This window comes from Oncorhynchus kisutch, unplaced genomic scaffold (assembly GCF_002021735.2).
Source record: "Oncorhynchus kisutch isolate 150728-3 unplaced genomic scaffold, Okis_V2 scaffold888, whole genome shotgun sequence".
NCBI classification, from domain to species: Eukaryota; Metazoa; Chordata; class Actinopteri; order Salmoniformes; family Salmonidae; genus Oncorhynchus; species Oncorhynchus kisutch.
In genome coordinates, this window is record NW_022262833.1 from 17,501 (window position 1) to 40,818 (window position 23,318).

At 37.1% G+C, this 23,318-nt stretch overlaps 1 protein-coding gene across 2 annotated transcripts in view; it reads left to right on the top strand.

The window, feature by feature from the left end:
* The window catches only part of LOC116362879 (RNA-binding motif, single-stranded-interacting protein 3), a gene marked incomplete at its 5' end in the record, with an annotated part of 41,144 nt that overhangs the window by 12,116 nt on the left and 5,710 nt on the right, over nt 1-23,318 (top strand). For both annotated transcript variants that reach the window (XM_031816875.1, XM_031816876.1), the window contains 3 exon segments: nt 10,535-10,645; nt 11,315-11,401; nt 12,551-12,660. In XM_031816875.1, the coding sequence (XP_031672735.1) occupies nt 10,535-10,645; nt 11,315-11,401; nt 12,551-12,660 (308 nt within the window).

Genomic DNA, 23,318 nt, shown 5'->3' on the forward strand with positions numbered 1-23,318 from the left:
GAGAAATAGGAGAGAGAGAGCGAGAGAGAGAAATAGGAGAGAGAGAGAAATAGGAGAGAGAGAGAAATAGGAGAGAGAGAGAAATAGAAGGAGAGAGAGAGAGAAATAGGAGAGAGAGAGAAATAGAAGGAGGGAGAGAGAGAAATAGGAGAGAGAGATAAATAGGAGAGAGAGAGAAATAGGAGGAGAGAGAGAAATAGGAGAGAGAGATAAATAGGAGAGAGAGAGAAATAGGAGAGAGAGAGCGAGAGAGAGAAATAGGAGAGAGAGAGAAATAGGAGAGAGAGAGAAATAGGAGAGAGAGAGAAATAGAAGGAGAGAGATAAATAGAAGGAGAGAGAGAGAAATAGAAGGACAGAGAGAGAAATAGGAGAGAGAGAGAGAGAAATAGGAGAGAGAGAAATAGGAGAGAGAGAGAAATAGGAGAGAGAGAGAAATAGGAGAGAGAGAGAGAAATAGGAGAGAGAGAGAGAGAGAGAAATAGAAGGAGAGAGAGAGAAATAGGAGAGAGAGAGAAATAGGAGAGAGAGAAATAGAAGGAGAGAGAGAGAGAAATAGGAGAGAGAGAGAAATAGGAGAGAGAGAGAAATAGAAGGAGAGAGAGAGAGAAATAGGAGAGAGAGAGAAATAGAAGGAGGGAGAGAGAGAAATAGGAGAGAGAGATAAATAGGAGAGAGAGAGAAATAGGAGAGAGAGAGCGAGAGAGAGAAATAGGAGAGAGAGAGAAATAGGAGAGAGAGAGAAATAGGAGAGAGAGAGAGAAATAGGAGAGAGAAAGAAATAGAAGGGGAGAGAGAGAGAAATAGGAGAGAGAGAGAAATAGGAGAGAGAGAAATAGGAGAGAGAGAGAAATAGGAGAGAGAGAGAAATAGGAGAGAGAGAGAAATAGGAGAGAGAGAGAAATAGGAGAGAGAGAGAAATAGAAGGAGAGAGATAAATAGAAGGAGAGAGAGAGAAATAGAAGGACAGAGAGAGAAATGGGAGAGAGAGAGAAATAGGAGAGAGAGAGAAATAGGAGAGAGAGAGAAATATAAGGAGAGAAAAATAAAGAGAGAAGTAGAATAGGTATGTAGTGATGGAGGGAGGTGCAAAAATCTGTCTTCATGTCTCTAATTGATTTTCCAGAGCGGTGTTCGATATTTTTTGTGTGAGGGAGATGATGCTATTCTGGGAATGTGTTTTCAACTAAACCCTGCTGTCAGATTGGCAGCCCACTAGATAAGACCTCGTCTATATCAGCCTGGGAAGAGGAGCAGAGGAAGAGCCCACTAGATCAGACCTGGGAAGAGGAGCAGAGGAAGAGCCCACTAGATCAGACCTGGGAAGAGGAGCAGAGGAAGAGCCCACTAGATCAGACCTCGTCTATATCAGCCTGGGAAGTGGAGCAGAGGAAGAGCCCACTAGATCAGACCTCGTCTATATCAGCCTGGGAAGAGGAGCAGAGGAAGAGCCCACTAGATCAGACCTCATCTATATCAGCCTGGGAAGAGGAGCAGAGGAAGAGCCCACTAGATCAGACCTCGTCTATATCAGCCTGGGAAGAGGAGCAGAGGAAGAGCCCACTAGATCAGACCTCGGAAGAGGAGCAGAGGAAGAGCCACTAGATCAGACCTGGGAAGAGGAGCAGAGGAAGAGGCCACTAGATCAGACCTGGGAAGAGGAGCAGAGGAAGAGCCCACTAGATCAGACCTGGGAAGAGGAGCAGAGGAAGAGCCCACTAGATCAGACCTCGTCTATATCAGCCTGGGAAGAGGAGCAGAGGAAGAGCCCACTAGATCAGACCTGGGAAGAGGAGCAGAGGAAGAGCCCACTAGATCAGACAAGTTCAACCAATCGTTCTCCTATAGTTACACCACTACACAAGTTCAACCAATCGTTCTCCTGTAGTTACACCACTACACAAGTTCAACCAATCGTTCTCCTATAGTTACACCACTACACAAGTTCAACCAATCGTTCTCCTATAGTTACACCACTACACAAGTTCAACCAATCGTTCTCCTGTAGTTACACCACTACACAAGTTCAACCAATCGTTCTCCTATAGTTACACCACTACACAAGTTCAACCAATCGTTCTCCTGTAGTTACACCACTACACAAGTTCAACCAATCGTTCTCCTATAGTTACACCACTACACAAGTTCAACCAATCGTTCTCCTGTAGTTACAACCACTACACAAGTTCAACCAATCGTTCTCCTGTAGTTACACCACTACACAAGTTCAACCAATCGTTCTCCTATAGTTACACCACTACACAAGTTCAACCAATCGTTCTCCTGTAGTTACACCACTACACAAGTTCAACCAATCGTTCTCCTATAGTTACACCACTACACAAGTTCAACCAATCGTTCTCCTGTAGTTACACCACTACACAAGTTCAACCAATCGTTCTCCTGTAGTTACACCACTACACAAGTTCAACCAATCGTTCTCCTATAGTTACACCACTACACAAGTTCAACCAATCGTTTCTCCTATAGTTACACCACTACACAAGTTCAACCAATCGTTCTCCTATAGTTACACCACTACACAAGTTCAACAATCGTTCTCCTATAGTTACACCACTACACAAGTTCAACCAATCGTTCTCCTATAGTTACACCACTACACAAGTTCAACCAATCGTTCTCCTATAGTTACACCACTACACAAGTTCAACCAATTGTTCTCCTGTAGTTACACCACTACACAAGTTCAACCAATCGTTCTCCTATAGTTACACCACTACACAAGTTCAACCAATCGTTCTCCTGTAGTTACACCACTACACAAGTTCAACCAATCGTTCTCCTATAGTTACACCACTACACAAGTTCAACCAATCGTTCTCCAATAGTTACACCACTACACAAGTTCAACCAATCGTTCTCCTATAGTTACACCACTACACAAGTTCAACCAATTGTTCTCCTGTAGTTACACCACTACACAAGTTCAACCAATCGTTCTCCTGTAGTTACACCACTACACAAGTTCAACCAATCGTTTTCCTGCGTGAATAAAAGGCTCCTTGATAACCAATATGTAACTGACCTCAAACGTCATCGCTGATTGGCTGATCAGGGTTTTCGTTGGCGTCAACTGAAACACACAACTTACCGGTCTAACCGCTCGTGGTTGTCTGTAAACTCTGAGGGCCAAGCTGAGTACAGCTCACTACTGTTAAATGTTGAGCTCTACGGTGTTCCACTCAGGGGAACCCCACAACGATTTGGATTCATGTGGGTAAGACCCAAGAGATATTAGAAGGACATACCATCGTCAGATCTGTCATCTCCAAGTGCAGCTTCACCTTTTTTGGGGGGGTGGATTCGGGACTGTATTTGGGGTGGATTTGGGGTGGATTTGGGACTGTATTTGGGGTTGATTTGGGGTGGATTTGGGACTGGATTTGGGGTGGATTTGGGGTGGATTTGGGGTGGATTTGGGGTGAATTTGGGGTGGATTTGGGGGTGGATTTGGGGTGGATTCGGGTGGATTCGGGGTGGATTCGGGGTGGATTTGGGGTGGATTTGGGGTGGATTTGGGGTGGATTCGGGGTGGATTTGGGGTGGATTTGGGGTGGATTCGGGGTGGATTTGGGGTGGATTTGGGGTGGATTTGGGACTGGATTTGAGTGGATTTGGGGTGGATTTGGGGTGGATTTGAGTGGATTACTTTCTCTTTGTAAAGTGGAAGCTGTGGAGAGTAAAGTACAGAAGCTGTTCCAGAACGAGGAGAGGCAGCGGAGTGAGATAATGGCATCCGGATCATCTCTACCAGAGGACAGGTTCTCCTGTCCCATCTGCTGTGACGTCTTCAAGGATCCTGTCGTCCTGGCATGTGGCCACAGCTTCTGTAAGGTCTGTCAGCAGGAATACTGGGCAGATAAGAAACCTTGGAAATGTCCAGTTTGTAGGAGAAGATTTCCCGTAGCTATGACTCAACCAGTGGAGTCAGAGAGCTTCATCTGGGTCTGAGATACAGGATGGCAGTCAGAGAGCTTCATCTGGGTCTGAGATTCAGGACGGGAGTCAGAGAGCTTCATCTGGGTCTGAGATTCAGGACGGGAGTCAGAGAGCTTCATCTGGGTCTGAGATACAGGATGGGAGTCAGAGAGCTTCATCTGGGTCTGAGATACAGGACGGGAGTCAGAGAGCTTCATCTGGCTCTGATGTGCTCTGCAGTCTGCACGGTGAGAAATTCAAACTTTTCTGTCTGAAGGACAAACAGCCCATCTGCTTGGTGTGTCGAGATTCAAAAGTACATAAATCTCACGACTGTGTCCCCGTAGACGAGGTTGTCCAGGATCTTAAGGAGGAACTCCACACCGCCCTGAAGAGGAGGCCAGGCTAGCTGCACTGAGGGAGGAAGAGGAGGCCAGGCTAGCTGCACTGAGGGAGGAAGAGGAGGCCAGGCTAGCTGCACTGAGGGAGGAAGAGGCAGCCAGGATAGCTGCACTGAGGGAGGAAGAGGAGGCCATGCTAGCTGCACTGAGGGAGGAAGAGGAGGCCAGGCTAGCTGCACTGAGGGAGGAAGAGGAGGCCAGGCTAGCTGCACTGAGGGAGGAAGAGGAGGCCAGGCTAGCTGCACTGAGGGAGGAAGAGGAGGCCAGGCTAGCTGCACTGAGGGAGGAAGACGCAGCCAGGATAGCTGCACTGAGGGAGGAAGAGGAGGCCATGCTAGCTGCACTGAGGGAGGAAGAGGAGGCCAGGCTAGCTGCACTGAGGGAGGAAGAGGAGGCCAGGCTAGCTGCACTGAGGGAGGAAGAGGAGGCCAGGCTAGCTGCACTGAGGGAGGAAGAGGAGCAGAAGAGTCAGATTGATGAAGAAGAAGATTGAAGAGATAAGCAGAAAGACATCATCACTTTCAGACTCAATCAGAGCCATAGAAGAGGAGTTGAAAGATGAAGACATCTCATTCCTGCAGAACGTCAGGACCACAAAGGAAAGATCCCAGTACACACTGCTGGATCCACAGCTGGTCTCAGGAGCTCTGATAGACGAGGCCAAACACCTGGGCAACCTGCAGTTCAAAGTCTGGGAGAAGATGCTGGGGATCCTCAAATACACTCTTGTGATTCTGGACCCCAAACACTGCACATCCCAGTCTCTCTCTGACTGATGATCTGACCAGTGTGAGAAGACCAGGCACGTCCCAGCAGTTCGTTAACAACCCAGAGCGATTTATGAGGTACACAAATGTTCTTGGCTCCGAGGGGTTCAGCTCAGGAATACACAGCTGGGAGCTGGAGGTGGGGGACCATCCTGACTGGGTTTTGGGCGTGGCTAAAGAGTCCATTGACAGGAAGCGGGAGCGTGATGCAACACCAAAGAATGGAATGTGGTGTATATCGCAGCACGGTGGGAAGTACATAGGAGGAGGAGGTGACATCATCGCTCTGAAGAGGAGACCCCAGAGGATTAGAGTGCAGCTGGACTACAACAGAGGGGAGGTGTACTTCTACGACCCCAAATACATGACACCTATCTACACCTATCTACACTCTTAAAGTCAGATCTACTGAGAGACTGTTCCCATACTTTAATATTGGGAATGTGGCTAATGGCAACAATCCTGGTATTCTGATCTGCCAATCAAAAGTGTCTCTGAAAGTGAAGTAATCCGTGTGTGTGTGTGTGTGTGTGTGTGTGTGTGTGTGTGTGTGTGTGTGTGTGTGTGTGTGTGTGTGTGTGTGTGTGTGTGTGTGTGTGTGTGTGTGTGTGTGTGTGTGTGTGTGTGTGTGTGTGTGTGTGTGTGTGTGTGTGTGTGTGTGTGTGTGTGTGTGTGTGTGTGTGTGTGTGTGGGTGGGTGGGTGGGTGGGTGTGTGGGTGGGTGGGTGGGTGGGTGGGTGGGTGGGTGGGTGTGTAAAACATGTGTCAGTTCAGTGGACATTATCAGGAGGTCATTTTGGGGAGTTAGGATAATACACACATCATTTTTAGAAACTACAGGACTGAAATATCCCTACGCTATGTGCTTCCCTTATAATTAAGAATCAATTAAGAATCAATTGTTTAAGAATCAATTAAGAATCAATTGTTTAAGAATCAATTAAGAATCAATTATTTAAGAATCAATTAAGAATACATTGTTTAAGAATCAATTAAGAATACATTCTTTAAGAATAAATTAAGAATACGTTCTATAAGAATCAATTAAGGATGAATTGTTTAAGAATCAATTAAGAATACATTTTTTAAGAATCAATTAAGAATACATTGTTTAAGAATCAATTAAGAATACATTCTATAAGAATCAATTAAGGATGAATTGTTTCAGAATCAATTAAGAATACATTCTGTAAGAATCAATTAAGAATACATTCTATAAGAATGAATTATCAAGGGTGAATCATGGTTGTTATTCTTACAGGAGGACTGTGCTGTATTGGGAAAATCTCACCATAAGGAAAGTTATTTGTTTCAAATGCAATGCATTTTGTTATGTGAAAAACTGTATATTTTTTCTGATTAAAAATGAATTTACTGTAAAACTGTCTAATCTCTTGCGGTGACTACTTCGTGATCTGAATAAGAGTTCTGTCAGATCAGGCTGACCTTAGCTGTCAGTAGTGTTGACCTGTCAGATCAGGCTGACCTTAGCTGTCAGTAGTGTTGACCTATCAGTAGTGTTGACGTGTCAGTAGTGTTGACCTGTCAGTAGTGTTGACATGTCAGTAGTGTTGACCTGTCAGTTGTGTTAGAACTGTCAGTAGTGTTGACCTGTCAGTAGTGTTGACCTGTCAGTAGTGTTAGACCTGTCTTGACCTGTCAGTAGTGTTGACCTGTCAGTAGTGTTGACCTATCAGTAGTGTTGACCTGTCAGTAGTATTGACCTGTCAGTAGTGTTGACATGTCTTGACCTGTCAGTAGTGTTGACCTGCCAGTAGTGTTGACCTGTCAGTAGTGTTGACCTATCAGTAGTGTTGACCTGTCAGTAGTGTTAAACCTGTCAGTAGTGTTGACCTGTCAGTAGTGTTAAACATGTCAGTAGTGTTGATCTGTCAGCAGTATTGCCCTGTCAGTAGTGTTAGACCTGTCAGTAGTGTTGACCTGTCAGTAGTGTTGACCTGTCAGTAGTGTTGACCTGTCAGTAGTGTTAAACCTGTCAGTAGTGCTGACTTATCAGTAGTGTTGACCTGTCAGTAGTGTTAAACCTGTCAGTGGTGTTGACCTATCAGTAGTGTTGACCTGTCAGTAGTGTTGACCTGTCAGTAGTGTTGACGTGTCAGTAGTGTTGACCTGTCAGTAGTGTTGACCTATCAGTAGTGTTGACCTGTCAGTAGTGTTGACGTGTCAGTAGTGTTGACGTGTCAGTAGTGTTGACCTGTCAGTAGTGTTGACCTGTCAGTAGTGTTGACCTGTCAGTAGTGTTGACCTATCAGTAGTGTTGACCTGTCAGTAGTGTTGACCTGTTAGTAGTGTTGACCTGTCAGTAGTGTTAGACCTGTCAGTAGTGATAGACCTGTCATGACCTGTCAGTAGTGTTGACCTGTCAGTAGTGTTGACCTGTCAGTAGTGATAGACCTGTCAGTAGTGATAGACCTGTCAGTAGTGTTGACCTGTCAGTAGTGTTGACCTATCAGTCATGTTGACCTATCAGTAGTGTTGACCTGTCAGTAGTGTTGACCTGTCAGTAGTGTTGACCTGTCAGTAGTGTTGACCTATCAGTAGTGTTGACGTATCAGTAGTGTTGACCTGTCAGTAGTGTTGACCTGTCAGTAGTGTTGACCTATCAGTAGTGTTGACGTGTCAGTAGTGTTGACCTGTCAGTAGTGTTAAACCTGTCAGTAGTGTTGACCTATCAGTAGTGTTGACCTGTCAGTAGTGTTGACCTGTCAGTAGTGTTGGCGTGTCAGTAGTCTTGACCTGTCAGTAGTGTTAGACCTATCAGTAGTGATAGACCTGTCAGTAGTGTTGACCTGTCAGTAGTGTTGACCTGTCAGTAGTGTTGACGTGTCAGTAGTGTTGACCTGTCAGTAGTGTTGACCTATCAGTAGTGTTGACCTATCAGTAGTGTTGACGTGTCAGTAGTGTTGACCTGTCAGTAGTGTTGACCTGTCAGTATTGTTGACCTATCAGTAGTGTTGACCTATCAGTAGTGTTGATGTGTCAGTAGTGTTGACGTGTCAGTAGTGTTGACCTATCAGTAGTGTTGACCTATCAGTAGTGTTGATGTGTCAGTAGTGTTGACGTGTCAGTAGTCTTGACCTGTCAGTAGTGTTAGACCTATCAGTAGTGATAGACCTGTCAGTAGTGTTGACCTGTCAGTAGTGTTGACCTGTCAGTAGTGTTGACGTGTCAGTAGTGTTGACCTGTCAGTAGTGTTGACCTATCAGTAGTGTTGACCTATCAGTAGTGTTGACGTGTCAGTAGTGTTGACCTGTCAGTAGTGTTGACCTGTCAGTATTGTTGACCTATCAGTAGTGTTGACCTATCAGTAGTGTTGATGTGTCAGTAGTGTTGACGTGTCAGTAGTGTTGACCTGTCAGTAGTGTTGACCTGTCAGTAGTGATAGACCTGTCAGTAGTGATAGACCTGTCAGTAGTATTGACCTGTCAGTAGTGTTGACCTGTCAGTAGTGTTGACCTGTCAGTAGTGTTGACCTGTCAGTAGTGATAGACCTGTCATTAGTGTTGACCTGTCAGTAGTGTTGACCTATCAGTAGTGTTGACCTATCAGTAGTGTTGACGTGTCAGTAGTGTTGACCTGTCAGTAGTGTTGACCTGTCAGTAGTGTTGGAACTGTCAGTAGTGTTGACGTGTGAGTAGTGTTGACCTGTCAGTAGTGTTGACCTATCAGTAGTGTTGACGTGTCAGTAGTGTTGACCTGTCAGTAGTGTTGACCTGTTAGTAGTGTTGACCTGTCAGTAGTGTTGACCTGTCAGTAGTGTTGACGTGTCAGTAGTGTTGACATGTCATTAGTGTTGACCTGTCAGTAGTGTTGACCTATCAGTAGTGTTGACCTATCAGTAGTGTTGATGTGTCAGTAGTGTTGACGTGTCAGTAGTGTTGACCTGTCAGTTGTGTTGACCTGTCAGTAGTGTTGACCTGTCAGTAGTGATAGACCTGTCAGTAGTGATAGACCTGTCAGTAGTATTGACCTGTCAGTAGTGTTGACCTGTCAGTAGTGTTGACCTGTCAGTAGTGATAGACCTGTCAGTAGTGTTGACCTGTCAGTAGTGTTGACCTATCAGTAGTGTTGACCTATCAGTAGTGTTGACGTGTCAGTAGTGTTGACCTGTCAGTAGTGTTGACCTGTCAGTAGTGTTAGAACTGTCAGTAGTGTTGACCTGTCAGTAGTGTTGACCTGTCAGTAGTGTTAGACCTGTCTTGACCTGTCAGTAGTGTTGACCTGTCAGTAGTGTTGACCTATCAGTAGTGTTGACCTGTCAGTAGTATTGACCTGTCAGTAGTGTTGACATGTCTTGACCTGTCAGTAGTGTTGACCTGCCAGTAGTGTTGTCCTGTCAGTAGTGTTGACCTATCAGTAGTGTTGACCTGTCAGTAGTGTTAACCTGTCAGTAGTGTTGACCTGTCAGTAGTGTTAAACATGTCAGTAGTGTTGATCTGTCAGCAGTATTGCCCTGTCAGTAGTGTTAGACCTGTCAGTAGTGTTGACCTGTCAGTAGTGTTGACCTGTCAGTAGTGTTAAAACCTGTCAGTAGTGCTGACTTATCAGTAGTGTTGACCTGTCAGTAGTGTTAAACCTGTCAGTGGTGTTGACCTATCAGTAGTGTTGACCTGTCAGTAGTGTTGACCTGTCAGTAGTGTTGACCTGTCAGTAGTGTTGACGTGTCAGTAGTGTTGACCTGTCAGTAGTGTTGACCTATCAGTAGTGTTGACCTGTCAGTAGTGTTGACGTGTCAGTAGTGTTGACGTGTCAGTAGTGTTGACCTGTCAGTAGTGTTGACCTGTCAGTAGTGTTGACCTGTCAGTAGTGTTGACCTATCAGTAGTGTTGACCTGTCAGTAGTGTTGACCTGTCAGTAGTGTTAGACCTGTCAGTAGTGTTGACCTGTCTTGTCCTGTCAGTAGTGTTAGACCTGTCAGTAGTGTTGACCTGTCAGTAGTGTTGACCTATCAGTAGTGTTGACCTGTCAGTAGTGTTGACCTATCAGTAGTTTTGACCTGTTAGTAGTGTTGACCTGTCAGTAGTGTTGACGTGTCAGTAGTGTTGACCTGTCAGTAGTGTTGACCTGTCAGTAGTATTGACCTGTCAGTAGTGTTGACCTGTCAGAAGTGTTGACCTGTCAGTAGTGTTGACCTGTCAGTAGTGTTGACCTGTCAGTAGTATTGACCTGTCAGTAGTGTTAGAACTAAAAGGAGTCCATATGATGTGTGTGTGTAAAATGTAAATGTGTCATACAGTATCTCATTTAGACAGTTTTAATACAGTATCTCATTTAGACAGTTTTAATACAGTATCTCATTTAGACAGTTTTAATACAGTATCTCGTTTAGACAGTTTTAATACAGTATCTCATTTAGATACTCATCTCTCCCACTTCTCCTCTCTCTCTCTCTCCCCTCCATCCACCAGGGTGCTGTGATAACCCCAGCTATGGACCTCTCCATGCCCATGCAGCCCTCCAGTATGATGGGTCCTATAACACAGCAAATTAACCACATGTCCCTGGGAAACACAGGAACCGTAAGTCCCTCTGACTGTAATCCTACTGTGTCGTCTATCACCCACCAGGTGTCCTTTAGAGTTATTTTAATAAGCTTGACATCTTGATAAACTCATTTCTTGACGACGGCTCACTGATCTTCGTCCTTGGCGACATCAACCTCACGACATCTGCCTTCGATTAATTTACTCCTTGCCTCCTTGCCTCCTTGCCTCCTTACCTCCATGCCTCCTTGCCTCCTTGCCTCCATGCCTCCTTGCCTCCATGCCTCCTTGCCTCCTTGCCTCCTTGCCTCCTTGCCTACATGCCTCCTTGCCTCCATGCCTCTTGCCCTTGCCTCCATGCCTCCTTGCCTCCTTGACTCCATGCCTCCTTGCCTCCATGCCTCCTTGCCTCCATGCCTCCATGCCTCCATGCCTCCTTGCCTCCTTGCCTCCATGCCTCCTTGCCTCCATGCCTCCCTGCCTCCTTGCCTCCTTGCCTCCATGCCTCCTTGCCTCCTTGCTCCATGCCTCCTTGCCTCCTTGCCTCCTTGCCTCCTTGCCTCGCTCTTTCCCAGTCGTCTCCAGCTCACACGACAATAGGCTTGACCTCATCTTACTAGAGGCAATGCATTGAGTGTAAGTCACTCTGGATGAGAGCGTCTGCTAAATGACTAATATCCAGGTGTTTTTCCTGCTCTCTAACAGCAGTACATGTGTGCAGCAGCTGCTCCAATGCAAGGAGCCTACATTCCTCAGTACCCTGCAGTGCCTGCCTCCGCCCTCACAGTGGACGTAAGTTAAACTCTTTACCATGCAGATTTAACCCTAACCCTTAACCTACAACACCATAACACACAACACCCTAACTGACAACACCATAACCCACAACACCATAACCCACAACACCATAACCTACAACACCATAACACACAACACCCTAACTGACAACACCATAACCTACAACACCATAACCTACAACACCATAACCTACAACACCCTAACTGACAACACCATAACCCACAACACCATAACTCACAACACCCTAACCTACAACACCATAACCCACAACACCCTAACTGACAACACCATAACCCACAACACCATAACCCACAACACCATAACCTACAACACCATAACCTACAACACCATAACCTACAACACCATAACCTACAACACCCTAACTGACAACACCATAACCCACAACACCCTAACCCACCACAACACCCTAGCCCACCACAACACCCTAACCCACCACAACACCCTAACCCACCACAACATCCTAACCCACCACAACACCATAACCCACCACACCATAACCCACAACACCCTAACCCAACACAACAACCCTAACCCACCACAACACCCTAACCCCAACACCATAACCCACAACACCCTAACCCACAACACCCTAACCCACAACACCATAACCCACAACACCCTAACCACAACACCATAACCCACCACAACACCCTAACCCACAACACCATAACCCACCACAACACCCTAACCCACAACACCCTAACCCACAACACCCTAACCCACAACACCATAACCCACCACAACACCCTAACCCACCACAACACCCTAACCCACCACAACACCCTAACCCACAACACCATAACCCACAACACCCTAACCCACCACAACACCCTAACCCCACAACACCCTAACCCACCACAACACCCTAACCCACCACAACACCCTAACCCACCACAACACCCTAACCCACCACAACAATCCTAACCCACCACAACACCATAACCCACCACACCATAACCCACAACACCCTAACCCACCACAACACCCTAACCCACCACAACATCCTAACCCACAACAACCTAACCCACCACATCATAACCCACAACACCAGTCTCTTCCTGACTCATGATACCTGTGACCTAATTTCCTGTGTCTTTTCCTGGTTCTTCCTTCTCTTATCAGGCAGTGGTGACAGAGGACTCGCCCCAGACTGTACCCCCCTCCTCACAGGACCCCAACGGACAGCCACCCCTGGACAGCGACTCACCTGCCTACTCCTTCCAACAGACTAAGTAAATACACACACACTCACACACAGTGTATATTGATGTGTGTATTGATGTGTATAGTGTATATTGATGTGTATAGTGTATATTGATGTGTATATTGTATATTGATGTGTATATTGATGTGTATAATGTATATTGATGTGTATAGTGTATATTGATGTGTAGTAGTGTATATTGATGTGTATATTGATGTGTATAGTGTATATCGATGTGTATATTGATGTGTATAGTGTATATCGATGTGTATATTGATGTGTATAGTGTATATTGATGTGTATATTGATGTGTATAGTGTATATTGATGTGTATATTGATGTGTATAGTGTATATCGATGTGTATATTGATGTGTATAGTGTATATTGATGTGTATATTGATGTGTATAGTGTATAATCGATGTGTATATTAATGTGTATAGTGTATATTGATGTGTATATTGATGTCTATATTGATGTGTATAGTGTGTATTGATGTGTATATTGACGTGTATAGTGTATATTAATGTGTATAGTGTATATCGATGTGTATATTGATGTGTATAGTGTATATTGATGTGTATAGTGTATATTGAGGTGTATAGTGTATATTGAGGTGTATATTGATGTTTATAGTGTATATTGATGTATATAGTGTATATTGATGTGTATATTGATGTGTATAGTGTATATTGATGTGTATAGTGTATATTGATGTGTATAGTGTATATTGATGTGTATAGTGTATATTGAGGTGTATAGTGTATATTGAGGTGTATATTGATGTTTATAGTGTATATTGATGTATATAGTGTATATTGATGTGTATAGTGTATATTGATGTGTATAGTGTATATTGATGTGTATAGTGTATATTGATGTGTATATTGTATATTGATGTGTATATTGATGTGTATAGTGTATATTGATGTGTATATTGATGTGTATAGTGTATATTGATGTGTATAGTGTATATTGATGTGTATAGTGTATATCGATGTGTATAGTGTATATTGATGTGTATAGTGTATATTGATGTGTATAGTGTATATCGATGTGATAGTGTATATCGATGTGTATAGTGTATATTGATTGTATAGTGTATATTGATGTGTATAGTGTATATTGATGTGTATAGAGTACATTGATGTGTATAGTGTATATTAATGTGTATATTGATGTTATATTGATGTGTCATAGTGTATATTGATGTGTATAGTGTATATTGATGTGTATAGTGTATATTGATGTGTATAGTGTATATTGATGTGTATAGTGTATATCGATGTGTATAGTGTATATCGATGTGTATAGTGTATATTGATGTGTATAGTGTATATTGATGTGTATAGTGTATATTGATGTGTATAGTGTATATTGATGTGTATAGTGTATATTGATGTGTATAGTGTATATTGATGTCTATATTGATGTGTATAGTGTATATTGATGTATATAGTGTATATTGATGTGTATAGTGTATATTGATGTGTATATTGATGTGTATAGTGTATATTGATGTGTATATTGATGTGTATAGTGTATATTGATGTATATAGTGTATATTGATGTGTATAGTGTATATTGATGTATATAGTGTATATTGATGTGTATAGTGTATATTGATGTGTATAGTGTATATTGAGGTGTATAGTGTATATTGATGTGTATAGTGTATATTGATGTGTATAGTGTATATTGATGTGTATAGTGTATATTGATGTGTATATTGATGTGTATAGTGTATATCGATGTGTATATTGATGTGTATAGTGTATATTGATGTGTATATTGATGTGTATAGTGTATATCGATGTGTATATTAATGTGTATAGTGTATATTGATGTGTATATTGATGTCTATATTGATGTGTATAGTGTGTATTGATGTGTATATTGACGTGTATAGTGTATATTAATGTGTATAGTGTATATCGATGTGTATATTGATGTGTATAGTGTATATTGATGTGTATAGTGTATATTGAGTGTATAGTGTATATTGAGGTGTATATTGATGTTTATAGTGTATACGTTGATTGGTATATGATGTGTATATTGATGTGTATAGTGTATATTGATGTGTATAGTGTATATTGATGTGTATAGTGTATATTGATGTGTATAGTGTATATTGAGGTGTATAGTGTAATTGAGGTGTATATTGATGTTTATAGTGTATATTGATGTATATAGTGTATATTGGATGTGTATAGTGTATATTGATGTGTATAGTGTATATTGATGTGTATAGTGTATATTGATGTGTATATTGTATATTGATGTGTATATTGATGTGTATAGTGTATAGTGATGTGTATATTGATGTGTATAGTGTATATTGATGTGTATAGTGTATATTGATGTGTATAGTGTATATCGATGTGTATAGTGTATATTGATGTGTATAGTGTATATTGATGTGTATAGTGTATATCGATGTGTATAGTGTATATCGATGTGTATAGTGTATATTGATGTGTATAGTGTATATTGATGTGTATAGTGTATATTGATGTGTATAGAGTACATTGATGTGTATAGTGTATATTAATGTGTATATTGATGTGTATATTGATGTGTATAGTGTATATTGATGTGTATAGTGTATATTGATGTGTATAGTGTATATTGATGTGTATAGTGTATATTGATGTGTATAGTGTATATTGATGTGTATAGTGTATATCGATGTGTATAGTGTATATCGATGTGTATAGTGTATATTGATGTGTATAGTGTATATTGATGTGTATAGTGTATATTGATGTGTATAGTGTATATTGATGTGTATAGTGTATATTGATGTGTATAGTGTATATTGATGTCTATATTGATGTGTATAGTGTATATTGATGTATATAGTGTATATTGATGTGTATAGTGTATATTGATGTGTATATTGATGTGTATAGTGTATATTGATGTGTATATTGATGTGTATAGTGTATATTGATGTATATAGTGTATATTGATGTGTATAGTGTATATTGATGTATATAGTGTATATTGATGTGTATAGTGTATATTGATGTGTATAGTGTATATTGAGGTGTATAGTGTATATTGATGTGTATATTGATGTGTATAGTGTATATTGAGGTGTATAGTGTATATTGCTGTGTATATTGATGTGTATAGTGTATATTGATGTGTATAGTGTATATTGAGGTGTATAGTGTATATTGATGTCTATATTAATGTGTATAGTGTATATTGATGTGTATAGTGTATATTGATGTGTATAGTGTATATTGATGTGTATAGTGTATATTGATGTGTATAGTGTATATTGAGGTGTATATTGATGTTTATAGTGTATATTGATGTATATAGTGTATATTGATGTGTATAGTGTATATTGATGTGTATAGTGTATATTGATGTGTATAGTGTATATTGATGTGTATAGTGTATATTGAGGTGTATAGTGTATATTGAGGTGTATATTGATGTTTATAGTGTATATTGATGTATATAGTGTATATTGATGTGTATAGTGTATATTGATGTGTATAGTGTATATTGATGTGTATAGTATATATTGATGTGTATAGTGTATATTGATGTGTATAGTGTATATTGATGTGTATAGTGTATATTGATGTGTATAGTGTATATTGATGTGTATAGTGTATATTGATGTGTATAGTGTATATCGATGTGTATATTGATGTGTATGGTGTATATTGATGTGTATAGTGTATATTGATGTGTATATTGATGTGTATAGTGTATATTGATGTGTATAGTGTATATTGATGTGTATAATGTATATTGATGTGTATAGTGTATATTGAGGTGTATAGTGTATATTGATGTCTATATTGATGTTTATAGTGTATATTGATGTGTATATTGATGTGTATAGTGTATATTGATGTTTATAGTGTATATTGATGTGTATATTGTTGTTTATAGTGTATATTGATGTGTATATTGAGGTGTATAGTGTATATTGATGTGCATAGTGTATATTGAGGTGAATAGTGTATATTGATGTGTATAGTGTATATTGATGTGTATAGTCTATATTGATGTCTATATTGATGTGTATAGTGTATATTGAGGTGTATAGTGTATATTGATGTATATAGTGTATATTGATGTGTATAGTGTATATTGAGGTGTATAGTCTATATTGATGTGTATAGTGTATATTGATGTGTATATTGATGTATATAGTTTATATTGATGTGTATAGTGTATATTGATGTGTATAGTGTATATCGATGTGTATATTGATGTGTATATTAATGTGTATAGTGTATATTGAGGAGTATAGTCTATATTGATGTGTATAGTGTATATTGATGTGTATATTGATGTTTATAGTGTATATTGATGTGTATATTGATGTTTATAGTGTATATTGATGTGTATATTGATGTGTATAGTGTATATTGATGTGTACAGTCTATATCGATGTGTATATTGATGTGTATAGTGTATATTGATGTGTATAGTGTATATTGATGTGTATAGTGTATATTGAGGTGTATATTGATGTGTATAGTGTATATTGATGTGTATAGTGTAAATCGATGTGTATATTGATGTGTATAGTGTATATTGATGTGTATAGTGTATATCGATGTGTATAGTGTATATTGATGTGTATATTAATGTGTATAGTGTATATTGATGTGTATATTGATGTGTATAGTGTATATTGAGGTGTATAGTGTATATTGATGTGTATATTAATGTGTATAGTGTATATTGATGTGTATATTGATGTGTATAGTGTATATTGATGTGTATATTGATGTGTATAGTGTATATCGATGTGTATAGTGTATATTGATGTGTATAGTGTATATTAATGTGTATATTAATGTGTTTAGTGTATATTGATGTCTATAGTGTATATCGATGTGTATATTGATGTGTATAGTGTATATTGATGTGTATAGTGTATATTGATGTGTATAGTCTATATTGATGTGTATATTGATGTGTGTAGTGTATATTGATGTGTATAGTGTATATTTATGTGTATAGTGTACATTGATGTGTATATTGATGTCTATATTGATGTGTATATTGATGTGTATAGTCTATATTGATGTGTATATTGATGTGTGTAGTGTATATTGATGTGTATAGTGTATATTTATGTGTATAGTGTACATTGATGTGTATATTGATGTCTATATTGATGTGTATAGTGTATATTGAGGTGTATAGTGTATATTGATGTGTATATTGATGTCTATATTAATGTGTATAGTGTATATTGATGTGTATAGTGTATATTGATGTGTATAGTGTATATCGATGTGTATATTGATGTGTATAGTGTATATTTATGTGTATAGTGTATATTGATGTGTATATTGATGTGTATATTGATGTGTATAGTCTATATGATGTTATATTGATGTGTATATTGAGTGTATAGTGTATATTGATGTGTATAGTGTATATTGATGTGTATAGTGTATATTGATGTGTATAGTGTATATCGATGTGTATAGTGTATATTGATGTGTATAGTGTATATTGATGTGTATAGTGTATATTGATGTGTATAGTGTATATTGATGTGTATAGTGTATATTGATGTGTATAGTGTATATTGATGTGTATAGTGTATATTGATGTCTATATTGATGTGTATAGTGTATATTGATGTATATAGTGTATATTGATGTGTATAGTGTATATAGATGTGTATATTGATGTGTATAGTGTATATTGATGTGTATATTGATGTGTATAGTGTATATTGATGTATATAGTGTATATTGATGTGTATAGTGTATATTGATGTATATAGTGTATATTGATGTGTATAGTGTATATTGATGTGTATAGTGTATATTGAGGTGTATAGTGTATATTGATGTGTATATTGATGTGTATAGTGTATATTGAGGTGTATAGTGTATATTGCTGTGTATATTGATGTGTATAGTGTATATTGATGTGTATAGTGTATATTGAGGTGTATAGTGTATATTGAGGTGTATATTGATGTTTATAGTGTATATTGATGTATATAGTGTATATTGAGGTGTATAGTGTATATTGAGGTGTATATTGATGTTTATAGTGTATATTGATGTATATAGTGTATATTGATGTGTATAGTGTATATTGATGTGTATAGTGTATATTGATGTGTATAGTGTATATTGATGTGTATAGTGTATATTGAGGTGTATATTGATGTTTATAGTGTATATTGATGTATATAGTGTATATTGAGGTGTATAGTGTATATTGAGGTGTATATTGATGTTTATAGTGTATATTGATGTATATAGTGTATATTGATGTGTATAGTGTATATTGATGTGTATAGTGTATATTGATGTGTATAGTATATATTGATGTGTATAGTGTATATTGAGGTGTATAGTGTATATTGAGGTGTATATTGATGTTTATAGTGTATATTGATGTATATAGTGTATATTGATGTGTATAGTGTATATTGATGTGTATAGTGTATATTGATGTGTATAGTATATATTGATGTGTATAGTGTATATTGATGTGTATAGTGTATATTGATGTGTATAGTGTATATTGATGTGTATAGTGTATATTGATGTGTATAGTGTATATTGATGTGTATAGTGTATATCGATGTGTATATTGATGTGTATAGTGTATATTGATGTGTATAGTGTATATTGATGTGTATAGTGTATATTGATGTGTATAGTGTATATTGATGTGTATAATGTATATTGATGTGTATAGTGTATATTGAGGTGTATAGTGTATATTGATGTCTATATTGATGTTTATAGTGTATATTGATGTGTATATTGATGTGTATAGTGTATATTGATGTTTATAGTGTATATTGATGTGTATATTGTTGTTTATAGTGTATATTGATGTGTATATTGAGGTGTATAGTGTATATTGATGTGTATAGTGTATATTGAGGTGTATAGTGTATATTGATGTGTATAGTGTATATTGATGTGTATAGTCTATATTGATGTCTATATTGATGTGTATAGTGTATATTGAGGTGTATAGTGTATATTGATGTATATAGTGTATATTGATGTGTATAGTGTATATTGAGGTGTATAGTCTATATTGATGTGTATAGTGTATATTGATGTGTATATTGATGTATATAGTTTATATTGATGTGTATAGTGTATATTGATGTGTATAGTGTATATCGATGTGTATATTGATGTGTATATTAATGTGTATAGTGTATATTGAGGAGTATAGTCTATATTGATGTGTATAGTGTATATTGATGTGTATATTGATGTTTATAGTGTATATTGATGTGTATATTGATGTTTATAGTGTATATTGATGTGTTATTGATGTTTATAGTGTTATATTGATGTGTATATTGATGTGTATAGTGTATATTGATGTGTACAGTCTATATCGATGTGTATATTGATGTGTATAGTGTATATTGATGTGTATAGTGTATATTGATGTGTATAGTGTATATTGAGGTGTATATTGATGTGTATGGTGTATATTGATGTGTATAGTGTAAATCGATGTGTATATTGATGTGTATGGTGTATATTGATGTATATAGTGTTATCGATGTGTATAGTGTATATTGATGTGTATATTAATGTGTATAGTGTATATGGATGTGTATATTGATGTGTATAGTGTATATTGAGGTGGTATAGTGTATATTGATGTGGTATATTAATGTGTATAGTGTATATTGATGTGTATATTGATGTGTATAGTGTATATTGATGTGTATATTGATGTGTATAGTGTATATCGATGTGTATAGTGTATATTGATGTGTATAGTGTATATTAATGTGTATATTAATGTGTTTAGTGTATATTGATGTCTATAGTGTATATCGATGTGTATTTGATGTGTATAGTGTATATTGATGTGTATAGTGTTATATTGATGTGTATAGTCTATATTGATGTGTATATTGATGTGTGGTAGTGTATATTGATGTGTATAGTGTATATTTATGTGTATAGTGTACATTGATGTGTATATTGATGTCTATATTGATGTGTATAGTGTATATTGAGGTGTATAGTGTATATTGATGTGTATATTGATGTCTATATTAATGTGTATAGTGTATATTGATGTGTATAGTGTATATTGATGTGTATAGTGTATATCGATGTGTATATTGATGTGTATAGTGTATATTTATGTGTATAGTGTATATTGATGTGTATATTGATGTGTATATTGATGTGTATAGTCTATATTGATGTCTATATTGATGTGTATAGTGTATATTGATGTATATAGTGTATATTGATGTGTATAGTGTATATTGAGGTGTATAGTGTATATTGATGTGTATATTGATGTGTATAGTGTATATTGATGTGTATATTGATGTGTATATTGATGTGTATCATGTATATTGATGTGTATAATGGTATATTGACATGTATAGTGTATATTGAGGTGTATAGTGTATATTGATGTCTATATTGATGTTTATAGTGTATATTGATGTGTATATTGATGTGTATAGTGTATATTGATGTTTATAGTGTATATTGATGTGTATATTGATTTGTATAGTGTATATTGATGTGTATAGTGTATTATCGATGTGTAATATTGATGTGTATAGTGTATATTGATGTGTATAGTGTATATTGATGTCTATATTGATGGTATAGTGTTATTGATGTGTTTATAGTATATTGATGTGTATAGTGTATATTGAGGTGTATATTGATGTGTATAGTGTATATTGATGTGTATAGTGTAAATCGATGTGTATATTGATGTGTATAGTGTATATTGATGTGTATAGTGTATATCGATGTGTATATTGATGTGTATAGTGTATATTTATGTGTATAGTGTATATTGATGTGTATATTGATGTGTATATTGATGTGTATAGTCTATATTGATGTCTATATTGATGTGTATATTGATGTGTATAGTGTATATTGATGTGTATAGTGTATATTGATGTGTATAGTGTATATTGATGTGTATAGTGTATATCGATGTGTATAGTGTATATTGATGTGTATAGTGTATATTGATGTGTATAGTGTATATTGATGTGTATAGTGTATATTGATGTGTATAGTGTATATTGATGTGTATAGTGTATATTGATGTGTATAGTGTATATTGATGTCTATATTGATGTGTATAGTGTATATTGATGTGTATATTGATGTGTATAGTGTATATAGATGTGTATATTGATGTGTATAGTGTATATTGATGTGTATATTGATGTGTATAGTGTATATTGATGTATATAGTGTATATTGATGTGTATAGTGTATATTGATGTATATAGTGTATATTGATGTGTATAGTGTATATTGATGTGTATAGTGTATATTGAGGTGTATAGTGTATATTGATGTGTATATTGATGTGTATAGTGTATATTGAGGTGTATAGTGTATATTGCTGTGTATATTGATGTGTATAGTGTATATTGATGTGTATAGTGTATATTGAGGTGTATAGTGTATATTGATGTCTATATTAATGTGTATAGTGTATATTGATGTGTATAGTGTATATTGATGTGTATAGTGTATATTGATGTGTATAGTGTATATTGAGGTGTATATTGATGTTTATAGTGTATATTGATGTATATAGTGTATATTGATGTGTATAGTGTATATTGATGTGTATAGTGTATATTGATGTGTATAGTGTATATTGAGGTGTATAGTGTATATTGAGGTGTATATTGATGTTTATAGTGTATATTGATGTATATAGTGTATATTGATGTGTATAGTGTATATTGATGTGTATAGTGTATATTGATGTGTATAGTGTATATTGATGTGTATAGTATATATTGATGTGTATAGTGTATATTGATGTGTATAGTGTATATTGATGTGTATAGTGTATATTGATGTGTATAGTGTATATTGATGTGTATAGTGTATATTGATGTGTATAGTGTATATCGATGTGTATATTGATGTGTATAGTGTATATTGATGTGTATAGTGTATATTGATGTGTATAGTGTATATTGATGTGTATAGTGTATATTGATGTGTATATGTATATTGATGTGTATAGTGTATATGAGGTGTATAGTGTATATTGATGTCTATATTGCTGTTTATAGTGGTATTGATGTGTATATTGATGTGTATAGTGTATATTGATGTTTATGTGTATTTTGATGTGTATATTGTTGTTTATAGTGTATATTGATGTGTATATTGAGGTGTATAGTGTATATTGATGTGTATAGTGTATATTGAGGTGTATAGTGTATATTGATGTGTATAGTGTATATTGATGTGTATAGTCTATATTGATGTCTATATTGATGTGTATAGTGTATATTGAGGTGTATAGTGTATATTGATGTATATAGTGTATATTGATGTGTATAGTGTATATTGAGGTGTATAGTCTATATTGATGTGTATAGTGTATATTGATGTGTATATTGATGTAGATAGTTTATTATGATGTGTATAGTGTATATTGATGTGATAGTGTATATCGATGTGTATATTGATGTGTATATTAATGTGTATAGTGTATATTGAGGAGTATAGTCTATATTGATTTGTATAGTGTTATTGGTATGTGTATATTGATGTTTATAGTGTATATTGATGTGTATATTGTGTTTATAGTGTATATGATGTGTATATTGATGTTTATAGTGTATATTGATGTTATATTGATGTGTATAGTGTATATTGATGTGTACAGTCTATAT